Source organism: Lepidochelys kempii, chromosome 7 (genome assembly GCF_965140265.1).
Source record: "Lepidochelys kempii isolate rLepKem1 chromosome 7, rLepKem1.hap2, whole genome shotgun sequence".
Taxonomy (NCBI): domain Eukaryota; kingdom Metazoa; phylum Chordata; order Testudines; family Cheloniidae; genus Lepidochelys; species Lepidochelys kempii.
The window spans coordinates 105,579,580-105,597,074 of NC_133262.1; the positions used below are offsets into that span (position 1 = coordinate 105,579,580).

Below are 17,495 nucleotides of genomic sequence, written 5' to 3' on the forward strand. Positions count from 1 at the left end.
GGCTTTTAGAAATATAAAGTCAGATCATCAGTTGATGTCCTCACATAACTCTTGAGCTGAGACACTAGGCTTGTGCCTCTGAGGTCTGATCCAACACCCACTGACCCAGTGGGAAGACTGCCATTGACTTCGGTTGGCATTGGATTGGCCCCATAGGATATGTCTGCACTGCAGTTAAATACCTATGGCTGGCCTATGTAAGCTGATGGGCTCGTGTGGCTTGGGCTAAGGAGCTGTTTAATTGGGGGCCTGAGCCTGAATGTCTACACCACAATTAAACATGAGCCTGAGTCGGGTGATATGGGCCAGCCGTGCCTGTTTAATTGCAGTGTAGACATACCCATAGTGCCTATGTCTTAATCAGTTCCTGTATCTACATGAACTAGCTAAATGTTATTGAGTGATTACAAGGTGAGATCCCATTATCACTCTTACAGAGTTTTATTCCATTTTTAACTAAGTCCGAGATAAACGTCAGCAGTGAAATTTCAGTTCCTCAACAGAGGGAACAGCAAACCCATCTTCTCTCCTGTCCTGTAAATTTTGATAATTATTTTATCAGTACTGTGCTAGAAACCATGCACTAAACTACATCTGGAGGAAGGAGGTGATGGGTGAAGACTTGCCCTTCAGGGCAGGAATTGTCTCTTGTATGTTTGTGTAGCGCCCAGCACAATGGGTCCCCATTGGGACGTTTGGGTGCTAACATAATACAATTTAATTAAAATTCAATTGGAAATTGACAACCTAAGCTAAGGCCTAAACTTATTATAATCTATCCAAGTTATTTAAATTAAATACAAAAAATATTAAGCAACACATGTGTGCTGCCAAATTTTAAAGAAAGTCAAACTATTGAACTGGTGGAAGCCACTATATAAGTACCTAGAAACAAAGTTAGTTGAAATGAAAAACTGACTTTTCACAACAGCAGCTGCAGAGAGAATATTTTCTTTATTTCAGTTTATTCAACAAGCTGAGTTCAGTGACTAGTTCACTAAAAGTTAAGAAACCAATTGGGAGTTGAAAAAGCAGGAATGCTTGCTTCCCTTTCCCAGCATATGAATAAAAATTAATTGGAGAGGATGAGATCTACTAATCCTAACATCTTGAAGGACATATTAATCAGAACAATCCATTCAATTCACTAACTACCAATAATACTTGCTTTTGTATAATAAATCAGTTAGTTTTAAATGCAAAACATGTTTTGATAAGCTTCTAGATAATTTTTTTCCTTATTTATCCAGCACTTTTACAGTAGTTTTATTCAATAAAAAGACCTTAAAATGCTAGTGTTGTGCATATTTAATTGAATTTCCATCAAAATATAACTTGACACAAATCTCAAGTAAAAATTAATTGCCTTTTAATAAATAAAGAATGCATCATTCACCATTTTATAACAAATTAAAAATATAAAATTTAGGAATTTTAATAAATAAGTGATATAACTACTTAAATAAGTGTGTGTGTGTAGTGTAGTGTATCCTTCTTGTGAGCCAAATGAAGCACCAAAATTAGTGTGAAGGCTATATTTAATTGCCAATCAATATGGTTTATTGGTATCAACCAATAAGAATCAAACTCTTCAGAAAAATAACTAAAGTACAAATGCAAAGCATGACTTAAATCAAGGTTTCCTGCTTGCTGATCTGAAATCATGATTAAAATCAGTTATCTAAATTGCTTTGATTTACATCAATCAACATATAAATATTTAATAAGAAGTCATCCCAGGCAGGCTTTCTGAACATGTTTCGTAATAAAGCAGGGCACATCCCTTCCATTTGCACTGGTGGAGGAGAGTGGGAGTTGGCACTGAAATGTTTAACCCAGGAGCATCATATCATGATGCTTACGTATCCAGTCAGGTTGCATGGTATTAGGTGGCAGGTCATCTGCTGTGGTTTCTCCTTGACTAGATTTCCTGACATCATGACTTTGCAAAACAGGAACTGCCAGAGTGGTCCCTCCCTGTTTGTCAGCTGTAAAGAGCCATGCCAGCGTTTCCTGACACAGAGGACAGGAAGAGCATTTCCCAACTGTTAAATGCTCCTCCTGACCTTAGGGTTTAAGACATGATAATTTTATGCAAGAGAGCTGGTTGAAGTACCTCCCTCATGTTACTTATCCAGAATTTTCTCATTACTTTACCATCCTCTGTAATACGGGTGTTTCACTTTGCCAGTTGTAATATGGGTGAGACAAAAAGTGGGTTCCATTTCACTAACTTGGTATTTACAAGGAAGTAGATTCTGTCTGTTTATTTCATTTGCCCTTTTTGCTTGTGCCTCATCTGAAATCATAGGAGCAAGTTTAGCCCTGTCATAAAAGGCTGCAACTCTCATTGGTCCAGATTCTGCTGTCAATTACATTAAGAGACTGCTGGTACAGAGGGCATTCTGGAATGTGTTGGTGCAGTCAGAATTATGGGAAGGGGTGTGGCCAGGCTTGTCTTCAGCTGCTGCAAGGCTCATATGGGCCTTGGACAGCCAGTACACTGCATGAGCCCCTTATTCTGTCTTTGGCTCAATACAGTCATTCTGCATTTAGGGCCTGATTCTGCTTCCAATGAATTCAATGGGAAAGTTCCCAGTGACATCAGTTGTGTAGATTCCCAGTGCAGTTGAGATAAGAAATTGTCCCACTGGTTTCAGTTGGAGTCGCACGTGCTTATATCAGGGTTGACTTGTTTCATAATCCTTTGTGGGTGCCATAACAGTCATGGCCATGTTATTTACTTGTGTGAACTTATGATTGAGTATAATGACTTCAAGTGAGCAATAAGTACCAGGAGCAGCTGAAATCCTAATCAACAAAGATTTTATTTTCATGCAGCTGTCCCTAGAATTGAAAAACAGATGGAAAAAAATATAGAAAATGTAGGCGGTTGAGTAGAGAGAGAAATGCTTTCCATAAGGTGTCAGCAGCTCTTCAATTTAAAAAACATTATTTTAGATGATTAGAACAAATAATCAGAAAAATTAAACCTTTTAAACAAACTGCAGTTATGGCTCATCTTCAAAATGATTCTTGCTGGCTCCATTCCTCCTGCAAGCGCCAGTTCTCCTGTACCCTGGATGGCAAGAACTGTCAGCCTGATCCTATTCTCCTGGAGAGAGATACTTCCAGCCTGATCCTCATTTAGGGTTTTTGTTAACTTGCCATTACCAAACAGCAGTCTTTGCATGCCCATGTATTACTATGCACTTCCAGGAGAAGATACTGCTGCGTGCTTAATGCCTGCCACATATAACTAAACTCTGCTGTTTATGTCCCTCAGCTTCTCCCCCATCTTTTTCTCATATCCTCTACTCTGCAGCCTGATCTTCCATATACACCAGAACAGACAGATGCCTAAGGCAGCAAAATAATCCGGGCAGCCAAATACTTAGTGGCTGTTTCTTGTCAGTGAGTAGGGGCTTAAAGGGGCATACATTTCCCTGCCTGCCTTCATCAGCCAAACACTAAAAGCTGGTGCCTTCTACTCTGACAATTACCACACTTTTTTTTAATCAGATTACACTAATCAGTTTATTTAGGGGCAGGTTGTGGCCTGACCCTACAGGACTGCATGGAGGCCTGTAAGAGAGTAAGATCCCCCACCCTCCTACATCTTCATGGCTTTCCTAGAATCCATCTCCAACATTTGGCTGCTCAACTGGTATTTCCCTCCTCACCTTTGCAGATGGATGGGAAATATGCAGAGCCTTGGTTCTCTCCCTCAGGTGCTAGAAGGGGGAATTGAAATTTCCGGATGGATAGTAGGATTTTCCTGCCAAAAGCCTGTTCCCTTCACTTCTCATCATGGAATCTTGTCAACACATTCCTTAAGAGAACTGGTGTTTCTGCAACTGGATTGGAGTGATGTGCTTGAGAATCATACAGTTACAATTATTGCTTACTTTAAACTCTATGGCCTTCTCCTTAAAGAGAAGAATAATTTTGAAGTAGAGAAGCTGAGGCGCTTGATACTTAAAAAGTATCAGTATTTCCTATAAGCAAAAATAACAGGACAGGATTAAATCCATTGGTGGCCATGAGAAATTTTACAAGCAGTCCTTAAACAGAGCATTGAAATGTGTCTATGACTGTGCACAGTCAGAAACGCAGGGCGAGAAGACACCTAATGAAGCCATCTAGTCTATCCCTCTGTGTCAAGGCAGAGTTAAGTGTACCTAAATCATTCCTGACAGATGTGTGTCTAACCTGTTTGTGAAAAGCTCCAAGAAGGATTCCACAACCTCCCTAGGTAACCTGGTCCAGTGGTTAACTATTCTTATGGTTTGAAAGTTTTTCCTAATATCTAACTTAAATCTCCCTTGCTGCAAACTAAACTGATTACTTCTTGTCCTACCTTCTGTGGACATGGACAATGATTAATCTCTGTCCTCTTTATAACAACCTTTTACATATTTGAAGATGTTACATCCATTCTCAGTCTTCTCTTCTCTAGACTAAGCAAGCCTAATTCTTTCACATTTTCCCTATGTTTACTTATATTTTTTTTTATTTTTGCTCTCCTCTGGAGTGTCTCCAGTTGTCCACATCTTTCTGAAAGTATGGTACCCAAAACTGGACTCTCCAGCTAACGCCTCACTAGTGCCGAGTAGAGTGGAACAATTACTTCCCATGGCTTAAATATAGCACACCTGTTAATACAACCCAGAGTGACATTTGCCTTTTTTCCAGCAGCATCACACTGTTGACTCTCATTTAATTTGTAATCCACTAAAAGCCCCTTTTCTGCAGTACCGCTGCCTAACTAGTCATACTACATGTTGTATTTGTATATTTGATTTTTCCTTCCTAAGTGCAGAACTTTACACTTGTCATTATTGAATTTCATATTAGTGTTTTCAGATTAATTATCCAACTTATTAAGATCATTTTGAATTCTAATCCTCTCTCCTGTTGTAGTAGAATATTGCTAAAAACTGTTAACTTCAACAATACAGGTGAACCAGTTTTGTTTCAGTACATAAACAGAAAGATGCAACTAATGTAGGCCCAATCCCATATCACTTCTGCAGATAAATCTAGAGGAATCGATGCACACTTGAAATTTTGCCAAGGAGCAGAAATGTAATAACAGAAGGCTCTGACTGCCTACCAGTTAAATTTTCCAAACAAGATCTATATTTCTCTATGGAAATTCTCTTCAATCTGCTAACAGAATTGCTGGGCTGGGGAGTGGCCAAAAATTAGAAACCATACTGGACAGGGCTCTTAATTGGGTCTCTGGTGACAGACAGCTACAGATTATCTTTTGCTTTTTGAAGAAAATACAAATCATGTCCTTCCTCCTGACATTGCCAGCTAAGGATCTGATTGTGCAAGCCTTATTCATATTGGTGAAGTCTTATTTAGGCGAGCACCGGGTATGTATGTCTACAATGCAGCTAGGAGAGAGCCTCCCAGCCCGGATAGACAGACCTGCACTAGCTCTGCTCCAGCTAGCATACTAAAAATAGCAATGTGGACATTGTGGGATGGGCAGTGGCTTGGGCTAGCCACCAGAGCTCAGATCCAGGGTGTTGGGTGGGCTTGGATTTGGGTGGCTAGCCTGAGCTGCTGCCCATGCAATGTCCACACTGCTATTTTTAGCACTCTAGCTCAAGCAGACCAAGTGCAAGTCCATCTACTTGGGCTGGGAGGCACGCTTCCAGCTGTAGTGTAGACATACTCTTTGAAGTCAATAGGGCTACTTGCATGAGTCCATGTTCACTGGTTTGAGAAAAGGTTGCACAGAGCCCTTAGTGTCTCATCATCAGTTTCTCAATTTTTCTCAAGATTTCAGTACTGTTTTTTGAATATGTAAAAATGAAATTAAAAACAAATCTAAAAGTTCAGAAATTAAGAGTCTGTCTATATGAAACGCTATCCTTTTATTCCTCCAACCTCTCTCTCCTCTACTTACTCTCACCCTTTCATTTGTCCTTTCTTTCTGTCTTTTCATTTTTTAGATGAGTTAGGAGTTCATAAACTTATACTGTGATAAATGCCCTGATCCACCAAAGCACTGAAGCACATGCTTGACTCCAGTGGGAGTGCTCGTGTACGGAGTGCTTTGCTGAAACAGGGCCTAACCTCTCTAAATAAAAAGTAGTATTTTAAAGCTTCTGTGGAAATCTCTGGCCAGCCTGATATTTTTGGTTTAATAAAAATGGGAAGGGCATCGAAGATGGAAGTGGATTCAGTGTTCCTCCGGCATTATAGTTGTGAAATAAAATCCACTTTTACATTTAGATCATGATTTACATAAACGTATGCTCTTACGGAGAGTGAAGTGTATTCAGGATCTCTCGAATTCTGTGTCCAAGAATGGATTCTTTGGGCTCCTAATACTTCTGTACTCTCACCCTTGCTGCAGAGATTGGCTCTGAAGTGGTGCAGAATTTTCAGGACTCTGGATATATCTTATGAGCCCCAAACAGGTGAAAATGACATATGTATCTCATTCAAAGGGTGATAAACTATCTTTTGTTTGTCACATCCTGGCATTTCCCTTATGTTTGGTTTTAAAATGATGTTGACATCTAGATATTCTAATCAGAGTCCCAGGGATTAAAAACAAATAAAATAAATATTTCATTTTACACTTTTATGTCCATCCAAATGAACCAGAATTTGTCATCTTTGTCTTGTAATATTTAAGAAACTATAAATGTTTGAAATGATTTGCACAAATATTTCATATTTGAAATCACAGTGCACCCTGCCATTTGCACCGTAATTCAAATTTGTATGGCCGAGATGGCTAGTAAATAGCTGCAGAGCAAGGTATTGCAGCATGGTTGCTTATAATATTGGTATTGTGTATATATGTGGACCGTAGGTGCTGTAGTTCTTACTCAGGCAAAACTCCTATTGAACTAAATGGGAACTTTGCCTGAATAGAGACAGCAGGAGTGAGACCACAGATTGTGCCATGATACAGCTCCTCATCACGTTGCATACCAAGCATACAGAGAGGCAGTGTGGACTAGGACTCAGGAAACCTGGTTTCTATTTCCAGCTCTCCTACGGGCTGTCTTGGAAAAGTCACTCTACTTTTCTTTGCCTCAGTTTCTTCTCCCACTCTTTGTCCATTTTGTCTGTTTAGACAGTAAGCTGTTTTGAGGCAGGGTCTGTCTCTTACTATGGGTTCATTCAGAGCTTAGCACAATAGGACCCTTTTTAGTTGGGGCTTCTAGGCATTACTGCAATACAGAATAACAATAATTAATACAAAATAAACAAAGATATATTTCAAGAGTTTCTCTTCAGAAAAGGATTGGCTCCTAACTACTTAGGGCCTAATCCTGTTAGATGCTGACTTTAATAAGAGTGGAGGATGCTTAGCAACTCACAGGATTGGACCCTTAAGGTCTGAGCCGAAGCCCGCTGAAATCAACTTCAGCAGGTTTTGGATAAGCTACTAAAGGGTAAATGTTACATTCAGGCCCTCTTGTCTCAAGTAACATTGCTATCTTATTTTCAATAATATAAATTGATTTTCTTGAATTTCATTCATCATTTACACATGTATTTCATTCACAGATTGTACTCGGATTATCTGTACTTTGCAAGTGCGAATAAATCCGCAGAAGACTTTCATGAAAAAGTGGCAGATTCCCTGCAGCTGTTTGAAAATTGCATGCTGGATTACTCACTGAGAGCCTGTGTCTACAACAACACTCTTAACAATGCCATGCCTGTATGTATTTCCAGTAACATTTTGATTCCTTGCTTAACAATAGAACATTTTGTCTGGATTATTAAAATACCAGGATCCTTAGCAAACTATTAATAATAATTATAATTATAATCAAGATGTGGTTCAGTTTGTGACTACCAACAAACTTTCCTCCTTTTTTTTTTTTTTAAGTTGGTGACATAAAAATATATTCATACATGTAAAAACTGATGTGCTGGCTTAGCTGTCTCTTCAGTCTGTTCCCTGATGAGCGCCAGCAGTAAAAATACATTGGTTCTCGTGGGCAGGAGCATGAAGAACACATTTAGCAAAGATTACAGTTTAATCTTCACTTGCAAACCTATCCAAAAAATAGCTCTGGCAAAGATAAGGCAATTTCCGAACTGCAAGTAAGAATACATCATTTATGCTGGATTTTTTTTTCCCAGGAAAAGGCTATTGATAGCTAGATTAAATGTGCTCTCTCTCACGCTTTTTTAAAACTGTGCACAGCAGAAAAGGGCTGAATCTCAGTGTGCTTGGTCCAAAATCCACATTTTTAGTGTTGATTTGTTTCTATATTTTGTTTGAGGGTGAAAAAAGGGTTTTTGCAAATATCTATATCTATCTAGAGATACATAGCAGTATCTCATGTTTACTATGGGATGCATTTGTAAAGCACCAGGTGTGTGTGATCTAGCCCTTTACCTCCCATTTTCTTGATTTGGGTGGAAGGACACTTTACTCCTCCTCTCTCTCCAGATTACAGTAAATTTCATCTCATCATCATTTCCTCCAGTTACTAAAGTAACCTCAGAGGAAATCATGTATCATAGGCCCAAGCCAAAGCCCATTGAAGTCAGTGAGAGTCTTTCCAGTACTGGGAATGGGAATCAAGCCCCATGTTCCTTACTGTTGCTGTTCTCGTCATCCAGAAATGGAAGTTGAAAGAGACACAGAATAGCCGCTTTTTTTTTTATCTAAAGTGAATTTTGTAATGTGGTATTACACCAGCAGGGGTTCGGCTCTAGTGGCTACAGTTTCAAGCTCAACAGAAAGAAAGTCACCTCTGCTACTTGTTTCAGATTTAGTCTCTAGGAACACATAAAGACCAAGGATCTGGACCACTCCCACATTTACAAGTACAAGGTCTAGTCTGTTTTACAAATTTTATTCAAGTTAAAACTAAAGTTATGATTACTCATGCATATAAAAATTCTATAAAGACCTCTGCACAAGTTATAAATATAGCTATACTCACATCCTTAATGATATTCTTAAGGTCTGATGGCTGCCTTGCCAGTTGATCATTTAGTAGCGAGATGGTTCCTGCTGGAGCTTTCCCATAGGGAGCTCAGTTTTCCTGGTCTGGACACCCTCTTTTTATAATGAGATTCTGACTATACCTCATTAGTATTTATGCACATAGTGTACCCTGCAGCTAAGGCATGTATTAGAAAAATATGACTACTGGGTATCTTGTAAGCAAAACATTTTGCTGTTAATTTTTCACAGTATCACAGTATCTTTGGTCACTTACTTATGCCAAGCATTTCTTAAGCCTATGGCCTAGTATGGCTAAGATGACATCTTACAGGTCTCAGCCTGTAGGCCTTGTGTTTCAGCCCTACATACTTAGATACCTAATACATAATTATCACTTCTAACTACTGATCCATCTTGTACTTCTATAATCCTACAACTTAACTCTATTTAGCATACAATGATTATATATGACATAACATATTAGTTAATCATAACATCGCACAATAAATGAACAAAAAATTTAAATCTTTGGCTACAACAGTCTCCTCCCTCCTCAGAGACTGACTATCATGCCCACTCTGGGAATTGCATCACTGTAATGCAATGCTTGCCAACTGTCTCCCTTGCACAAATGTAGTTGCATTGTGGCATGAATACACTTGCTCAGACCCCTCGTATTCCCCCAGGTGCCTAGACCATCATCATTTGTCCCACAGTTTATTCCCCTTCTTAGACAGCACCTTGAAGAAGGTACTTCTGAAAATTAACTCATTGTTCTTTCTTTTGAGATCATTTATATTTCCAGAAAGCTACCAATGGGTATCCTTAATAAAGCATGGAATGCCAGCTAGGCTCCTGAATGGACTTTTCAGCTTCCTCTCAGGCATAGCTGGCAAAGTCTATATATGTGTAATTTGTTATATATTGAAAGACTAGATTTTTTTTCTATGACCTTGGATGTTAGATCAGTAGCTGTGTGACTACAGCAGAAAAAAAGTACTCCTAAGAGACCAGAAGAAAAAGTAGCATAGCGATTGCCACTGCTGATAAGTAACCCTCTGTACAGAGAAGGGGCGTTCGTCAATTTATCTTCACTTACCATCAATAGAAAGTATATTAACCAAAGAAAGGGAAGGAGAGCCAGGGGTGTCAAACTAAAATTGGAGAGACTGCAGTCAGGGAGGATTCTTTGGAAAATGCTCAGTTGCACTGCATAATTTATAGGGGGAAAGCAAATGACTTTCTTGAAAAGGGGATTTTGTTTTGGAACAACAGTGGCAAAACACAGGCCTGTATATCATGCCATTTTTTCAGATGTCCAAAAAGAAGTGAAGGTGACTATCCTGGGCAACAAAGGGACTTTATGTTTGAAGTTCTTACTGGATTAAGTGAGTGTTAATTCTATCCCAGAATTCTCTGTTTGGGTAGAAGCTCAGTAATGCTATAAAATACAGTATCCCAACCTACATTACACAACTGATACTGGTTTCTTACTTGCCCCAGTACCATCCTGTTGGGAGAAAGAGGAATAAAGATGAGGAATACATGTAGATGATTTGCTGTATGATTGTACAGTGCCTAGAATAATGTGGCTCTGATCCTGTAATACTGCAATATGTGAGGCTAATAGTTAAAATAAATTATTTACAGCTTATAGCTCTGGCATGTAATGGTGGTGGTGGGGATACTTTCCTAAATTTTTGCATTATATACAATATGTACCTAAGGAATTTTGCTGCATAGGTTACCCTGTAACTCACAAGCAGCCCAAAACTAATGTCAGGTCACAGTTTCTAAGATAACCATAATTATTAGATTGTAAGATTTTGGGGAAAGGAACTGTCTTCTATTGTATGTTTGTTCAGTACCTGGCATAATGGTTTGTAATGATCATGATTGTACCTCTGGGCACTACTGTCTGTGACAGGGTCAGGTCAGATGGCTACAGGAGTGTGATAGAAGGTAGATACATTAGCCCTAGGTTAAGCAGGTCCCTTTTCCCTGAGTAAGATAATGGGCTGTTCCAGAATAATCAGGAAGTTGCTGGAACCAATTATGGCAGGCAGGCTAATTAGGACACCTGGAACCAATTAAGAAGCTACTAGAATCAATTAGGACAGGCAGGCTAATCAGAGCACCTGGGTTAAAAAGGACCTCACTTCAGTTAGTGAGGCGTGCGCAAGAGGGCGCAAGGAGCTGAGAGCGAGAAAGCATACTGCTGGAGGACTGAGGAGTACAAGCATTATCAGATATCAGGAGGAAGGTACTGTGGTGAGGATAAAGAAGGTATTGGGAAGAGGCCATGGGGAAGTAGCCCAGGGAGTTGTAGCTGTCACACAGCTGTTACAAAAAACACTGTAGACAGCTGCAATCCACAGGACCCTGGGCTGGACCCCAGAGTGGAGGGAGGACCCAGGTTCCCTCAATCCCCCCAACTCCCTATTGGATACAGGAGGAGTTGTCCTAGACTGTCCCACCAGAGGGGAAGGTCCCTGGCCTGCCCCCCGACCCACTAGGTGGGCCAGCAGAGACTGCAGAAATTGTTCTCCTTCCTTTTTCCCCTGCTGGCCAGTGATGAGGTCAGCTGAGTGGACGGCAGGTTTGAGCCATAGCAAAAGTGGCCAAACTGAGGGCTGCCGTGAATCTCTGAGGCGAGCAAATCCACCAATAAGCGCAGGACCCACCAAGGCAGAGGAGGAACTTTGTCACATATGGTACAAATAAATAATAATAATACAATGAGTTAATAAACTGTGGGAACTGTTTACTCAGAAAGGAAATAGTCCACATAACATCTGAGCCAAGAGTAAGGACTGAATTTGTTGAGAGAACTTTTGAATGTCAGTTTCTAAATCTGGTTTCAGAGTAACAGCCGTGTTAGTCTGTATTCGCAAAAAGAAAAGGAGGACTTGTGGCACCTTAGAGACTAACCAATTTATTAGAGCATAAGCTTTCGTGAGCTACAGCTCACTTCTTCAGATGCATATCGTGGAAACTGCAGCAGGCTTTATATATACACAGAGAATATGAAACAATACCTATTCCCACCCCACTGTCCTGCTGGTAATAGCTTATCTAAAGTGATTTCCAGCACAAATCCAGGTTTTCTCACCCTCCACCCCCCACACAAATTCACTCTCCTGCTGGTGATAGCCCATCCAAAGTGATGGTCGCTATCTTAAAACAAAAAAACTTCAAATCCAGACTCCAGCGAGAAACTGCTGAATTGGAATTCATTTGCAAATTGGATACTATTAATTTAGGCTTAAATAGAGACTTGGAGTGGCTAAGTCATTATGCAAGGTAGCCTGTTTCCTCTTGTTTTTTCCTACCCCCCCCCCCCAGATGTTCTGGTTTAACTTGGATTTTAACTTGAAGAGTGGTCAGTTTGGATGAGCTATTACCAGCAGGAGAGTGAGTTTGTGTGTGTATGGGGGTGGGGGGGATGTGAGAACCTGGATTTATGCAGGAAATAGCCCAGCTTAATTGTCATGCACATTGTGTAAAGAGTTATCACTTTGGATGGGCTATCACCAGCAGGAGAGTGAATTTGTGTGGGGGGGTGGAGGGTGAGAAAACCTGGATTTGTGCTGGAAATCACTTTAGATAAGCTATTACCAGCAGGACAGTGGGGTGGGAATAGGTATTGTTTCATATTCTCTGTGTATATATAAAGCCTGCTGCAGTTTCCACGATATGCATCTGAAGAAGTGAGCTGTAGCTCACGAAAGCTTATGCTCTAATAAATTGGTTAGTCTCTAAGGTGCCACAAGTCCTCCTTTTCTTTTTAGTTTCTAAATCTGTGTGCCCAAAGACTGTTTTGTATGTACAAACAGCTACTCTAATGCAAATTAAAAGTTTTTCGGCTTGCAAAAACTCAGGTATTAAAACTTAAGTGCCCAAAAATGTAGATGTGCAGTTTTGAAAGTGCATATGCAGAGATTGCTTTGGAAAATTGGCTCTTTAAGTTTGAATAGATTTTGAGTCAGGTTGAATAGATTAGTTTCTCTACTTGTCATCATCTCATAAAGTAGAAACCAAAATATTCCATTTATGTTCTTGATTTGTAATTGTAATTTAATAACAATGATCTGATAATAGTTGGATCAGATTAATGTTCCTTCTATGCTTTACTGGCAATTCAGAAAGCAGAGTGTTTCTTTTCAAATCACATCAATAAACAGGAAGTGTAGGTTGTTTTATAGATTAATTATAATAATCTCTCCATTGCTGTAGTAATGATTCAAAACTTGACTTCTTTCAGCAGTATTTAGGTCATAACTGCAATTACTCAAGTCAACTAAAAGAGCACAAGACATAGTTGTCTGCTTTTGTCAATTCTATGCTGACTGTGACTCCAAGATGTACCAAGCTTCTTTTATCAAAGGCAGGTTTTCACATCCTCTTTTCTGTTTCTGTGTCTGAACGGGTAAAAAAGAAACAAACACAGGTACAAACAGGAACTTGGAGTTTTAAGAAGCCTAAACTGCACCCTTAAATGTTCGTGCAAAATCGAGCAAAAATGGAGACCAGGTTAATGTCAGACTGAAAATTTGTCCCTTCACATAAAAGAGAAGGATCATATTTTCCTCTACAGTATAATACAGTATAAGTCTTCTGTTGAACAGTTAGCCGGTGTACTACTAAATCTATCTAGGTATTTATGCCATGCCCCTAACTTTAGTTTGGTTCTCTAGGAATTACTAATATTGACTAACAGGAGTATAGTTTAATAGTACACAAGTCCTTCGCCATCTTCATTTTAAGATAAGGTTGGTGACCTTTTCCTTCTGGACATTTGTGAGGTTGAATCTGCCAGGCCCAACTGTCCAGTGATCATTCTTCATCAAGCAAAAGATAACAGATTCTAATTGGCTTGAAAAAATGAGGCTTGTGCCATAGTAATTCATGCCATTCTACGGAATAGTCCAACAGCTGAAGGGTGGTGCAGATATTTTGATCATATCAAAACCGAAGAGGTTTTATGGAAGTATTTTCTCTTTGGTATATTCTGTGACTATAAAGTATCCTTACAGAATGCATGTTTGATAAGATAAGAGGAATGAATTGCAACCCCAATACATCATAAGGTTTGTAAGACATTTCTGAAAGGTGCTGAGTGCCTTCAGCTACCATTGTGCACAGATCTGCACCTTTTGGCCCTGATGAAGGTGAGTTTACTTGTACATATGTTTAGCTTTAAACATCTCCATGAATACCTATTCAGTTCAATGGTTGAGGGTCAGAGTGCTCAGCACTTAGCAAGACAGGGCCCTAAGCACCTGGGCTCAGGCCCTTACTGAATTGAGATATAATTTTACAAATCTAGGGATCCAACTCTGAAGGATTTAATTATGTAAGTAGCCCAACTGAAGTCAATAGCACTGCTTCATGCATAAGAGCTACATGATCAAGGTTTAAATTTTTTCTAGGCATCATATTTTTTAAATCTTCTAGATCAAATCCAAAATAGATTTTCCTTCCCATGGAGAACAGTGGGATGAATATTCATTAATTTTGATACAAGATAGAATCAATGAATTAACTCAACATTTTTGTTTTGTTTTTTGTAGGTGAGGCTACAGGTTGGCCTTTATGTTGTGTATCTCTTGGACTGGCTGACTGTTTTTGACAAGGGTCAGATACTAGTTCTCCGCTTAGAGGATCATGCGTCCAATGTTAAATACACCATGCATATTGTGTTCCAGTTTCTGGATTTAGGTAGGCATCATCTAGCTGGTTTGAGTGAAGTGCAAAAGTCATGCTTACATTCTGGATTGTTAATGCTTACGGAGACACAACATCCAAGATGTGCATCTGTGTTCACAGAGGGGCAAATTGTGCTGTCCTAACTCAAACAAAATTACCATTGGTTCCAAAGCGTGCATTGTTTTCAATGGGAGTTTTGTCTGAGTAAGGACAGTGCAAGAAAGTGTACAAAGAATTAATAACAATGTTATAAAATCAGAAACCTGGTACTTCGTTCATGTGTTTGAGCATGTAGGGCCTGATCCTACTTCTGTTAATGTCAGTGGGAGTTTTTGTCATGAACTGCAGCAGGAGCAAGAGCTGGCCCAAGTGATCTAGACAGCCAGGTGAAATGCTTCAATGGTATGATGTGTTTTGTTGCCAAATCAGCAAATCCAGAATCTGAGTATTTTAAAAGGCAGCATTTCTAGGGTCTTGGGGAATATGTTTTGACTGTCATTGACTGAGACATCAGTTGCTGATTGTCAGAACAACATTGGCAGACAGAACAATGCCTGATATTGGGAAGACAGGAGGAGGAGGAGGATGGAGATGTGGCTGCACATTAACCTGGTTGAGTCCAAACATTGGTCTAGGTAATTAGATTTAGCAGATTGGACAGATAAGGAGTCTGGCCCCTGCGCCTCTCATCTAAGTTGCATTGAAAGAGGTCAGTGCTAGCACAATCAGGCCTGCGGTGCACAAGTACCACTCAGGAGGTAAAGTTTGCTCCTATACTGAGAGTCGTCATAACACCACTTATCCCACCAAAGTCCTTAAAGAGGACTGCAGTCAGAAATAAGTGCTGCACTGTTTGACTGGGTGAAGTTCACCCTGACAGGTATCAGGTGGCTCCTTCATAACATAACAAAAATTAGGAAATAAAATGAAATAATTGTTACCGAAGAATGCACATCAGTGGTTATTTTTACTGTCCTATTTGTTTTCTGAAAACACATCTCTACCTCTAGAAATGATTTATGTTGCTTATTGCATGGATGATTAATTGATATGAAAGGAAAACAAAGTATTTCCATGTATTCTAACTGTGATGTATTTTACGAAACTAAACCCGTAGCCAATATTCTGGAACATAACCACTGCTACCAAAATTCCATTAATCTTTTCTTGACAAACCTATTTACTTGGCCATTTACATTCTTTACCATGAACATTTTGGGAAGAAATACATTAAAATAATTTTCTGTTGACTGCAGGGCCTATAAGTGAGAAACAAGAAGCTCTGATTACAAAGAGTCCTGCTTCAAACACTAGACGTCCTGAAGACCGAAATCTGGGACCCATGTTACCAACAACAAAGGCGATTCTAAGAGACTTCTATAGGCCTTTTAATACAAAACTGGCGCAGGTTCTTTTTGATGATGCTTTTTTATGGAAAAAGACATAATATGTAAATTCACTTCCACAAATACAGTGCTTTAAGGAGTTTTTATTTTTTAAAGTCTATTTTTGCGTGCACATTTACATTTTATCCATTCAAGGAGAAGCAAAACTAATGAGATGAGAGTTCTCTTCCATTAGCATACGATATTTCACTGAAGCTAGATCACATTTTCCTCGTGAGAATGTAAAACATCCTGTTTATCAATCTCTTGCCATTTCTTTCCCCCCCAGCAACAGAGCAGTATGGAAATAGCCTTGGAATGAAGGAGTTCTTTTACACTGTCTGACTGTGGTTTTGAAGTTTAATCTTCTCTAAAACAGTACAATACATAATTAGCATTGGTCTCTTAGAACTACACTTATGTCATCACTTTCAAGGTATGTTCTCCCCTCATTCATTCCAAAGTAATAAAAAATATCCATTAGCCATTAAAATCTTTATTTGAATTAAATCCAAAATTATTTTTTTATAACTACAGTGCATCAACACAGTGCAGAATCACCCAGATTAATGGTATTACCTTACATTAATTAACTAATCTGATACATTGAAAAGTCACTTGGTTATGTTTTTATATATTACTGCATTTAAGTAATTCCCAAACCTAATTAACTCCTCCAATATGCTACAGTTTGTAGTAAGAGAAGAATTGCATATTCAGTGCAAGAATGAGTAATTTGAAAGTATTAAGTTAAAGAAAAAGCTATTCACTTTTTGGCATAATATAGAATAACAGAAATACACAAGTTTCTATTTGATTTTTTTTAATTTTATTTATTTAAATGCACATATGTAGAGTCCACTCATCTACCTATTTTCCCAAGAAACCAATAATGGGTCTCATGTTAAGTCCAGTGATATCAGTGGAAGTCTTTTATTTCAGTGGGATTTGGATCAGGCCCTACATGAATTATTGTGTAGTATTCCATTATAAAGAAACATGTTGATTTTCTGAAACCATTTAAAACTTAATCACTAAATTCATACACTGGTATCATACAGTATCATGCATGACAATATAATGCCTTTCATTCTAGTAGGATAGGTGCAGATAAACTGATGAAGTTGCACAACATTCTTTGTTTCCCTGTTCAGAGTAAGTTCAGCTGTGCAATATTTCATGTTTTTTATTTAAAATACAGCAAGCTATATTCACTTTTTATAGTTACACCCACAGAATCTCATTGAAGGTGGAATTTGGCCCAGCATATATGAACTGTAAAGTTGATTTTTAAAAAAAAATTAGAGTGGATTATAGCCAGATAAAGACACTTATTTCAGTATAGTTTCTCTCAAGGACTGCGTACGGATCACTAACTTCACCATGTCAAAGACAGTCCAAACTAGTATTTTCTAACTAAAGCTGATTGCTGCCCAAAGTCCAAAGAACAGAGC

The 17,495-nt window shown here is 38.9% G+C and overlaps 1 protein-coding gene across 5 annotated transcripts in view; it reads left to right on the plus strand.

The window, feature by feature from the left end:
* CHST15 (carbohydrate sulfotransferase 15) overlaps positions 1 to 17,398 on the plus strand; it is a 116,356-nt gene extending 98,958 nt beyond the window's left edge. For 4 of the 5 annotated variants that reach the window (XM_073354129.1, XM_073354128.1, XM_073354130.1 and 1 more), the window contains exons 6-8: positions 7,546 to 7,702; positions 14,521 to 14,668; positions 15,913 to 17,398. In XM_073354129.1, the coding sequence (XP_073210230.1) occupies positions 7,546 to 7,702; positions 14,521 to 14,668; positions 15,913 to 16,103 (496 nt within the window). In that variant the 3' untranslated portion in view covers positions 16,104 to 17,398. The remainder of the gene's footprint in view (positions 1 to 7,545; positions 7,703 to 14,520; positions 14,669 to 15,912) is intronic. The other variant, XM_073354132.1, reaches the window with a different exon arrangement.
* Positions 17,399 to 17,495: the final 97 nt, after the last annotated feature.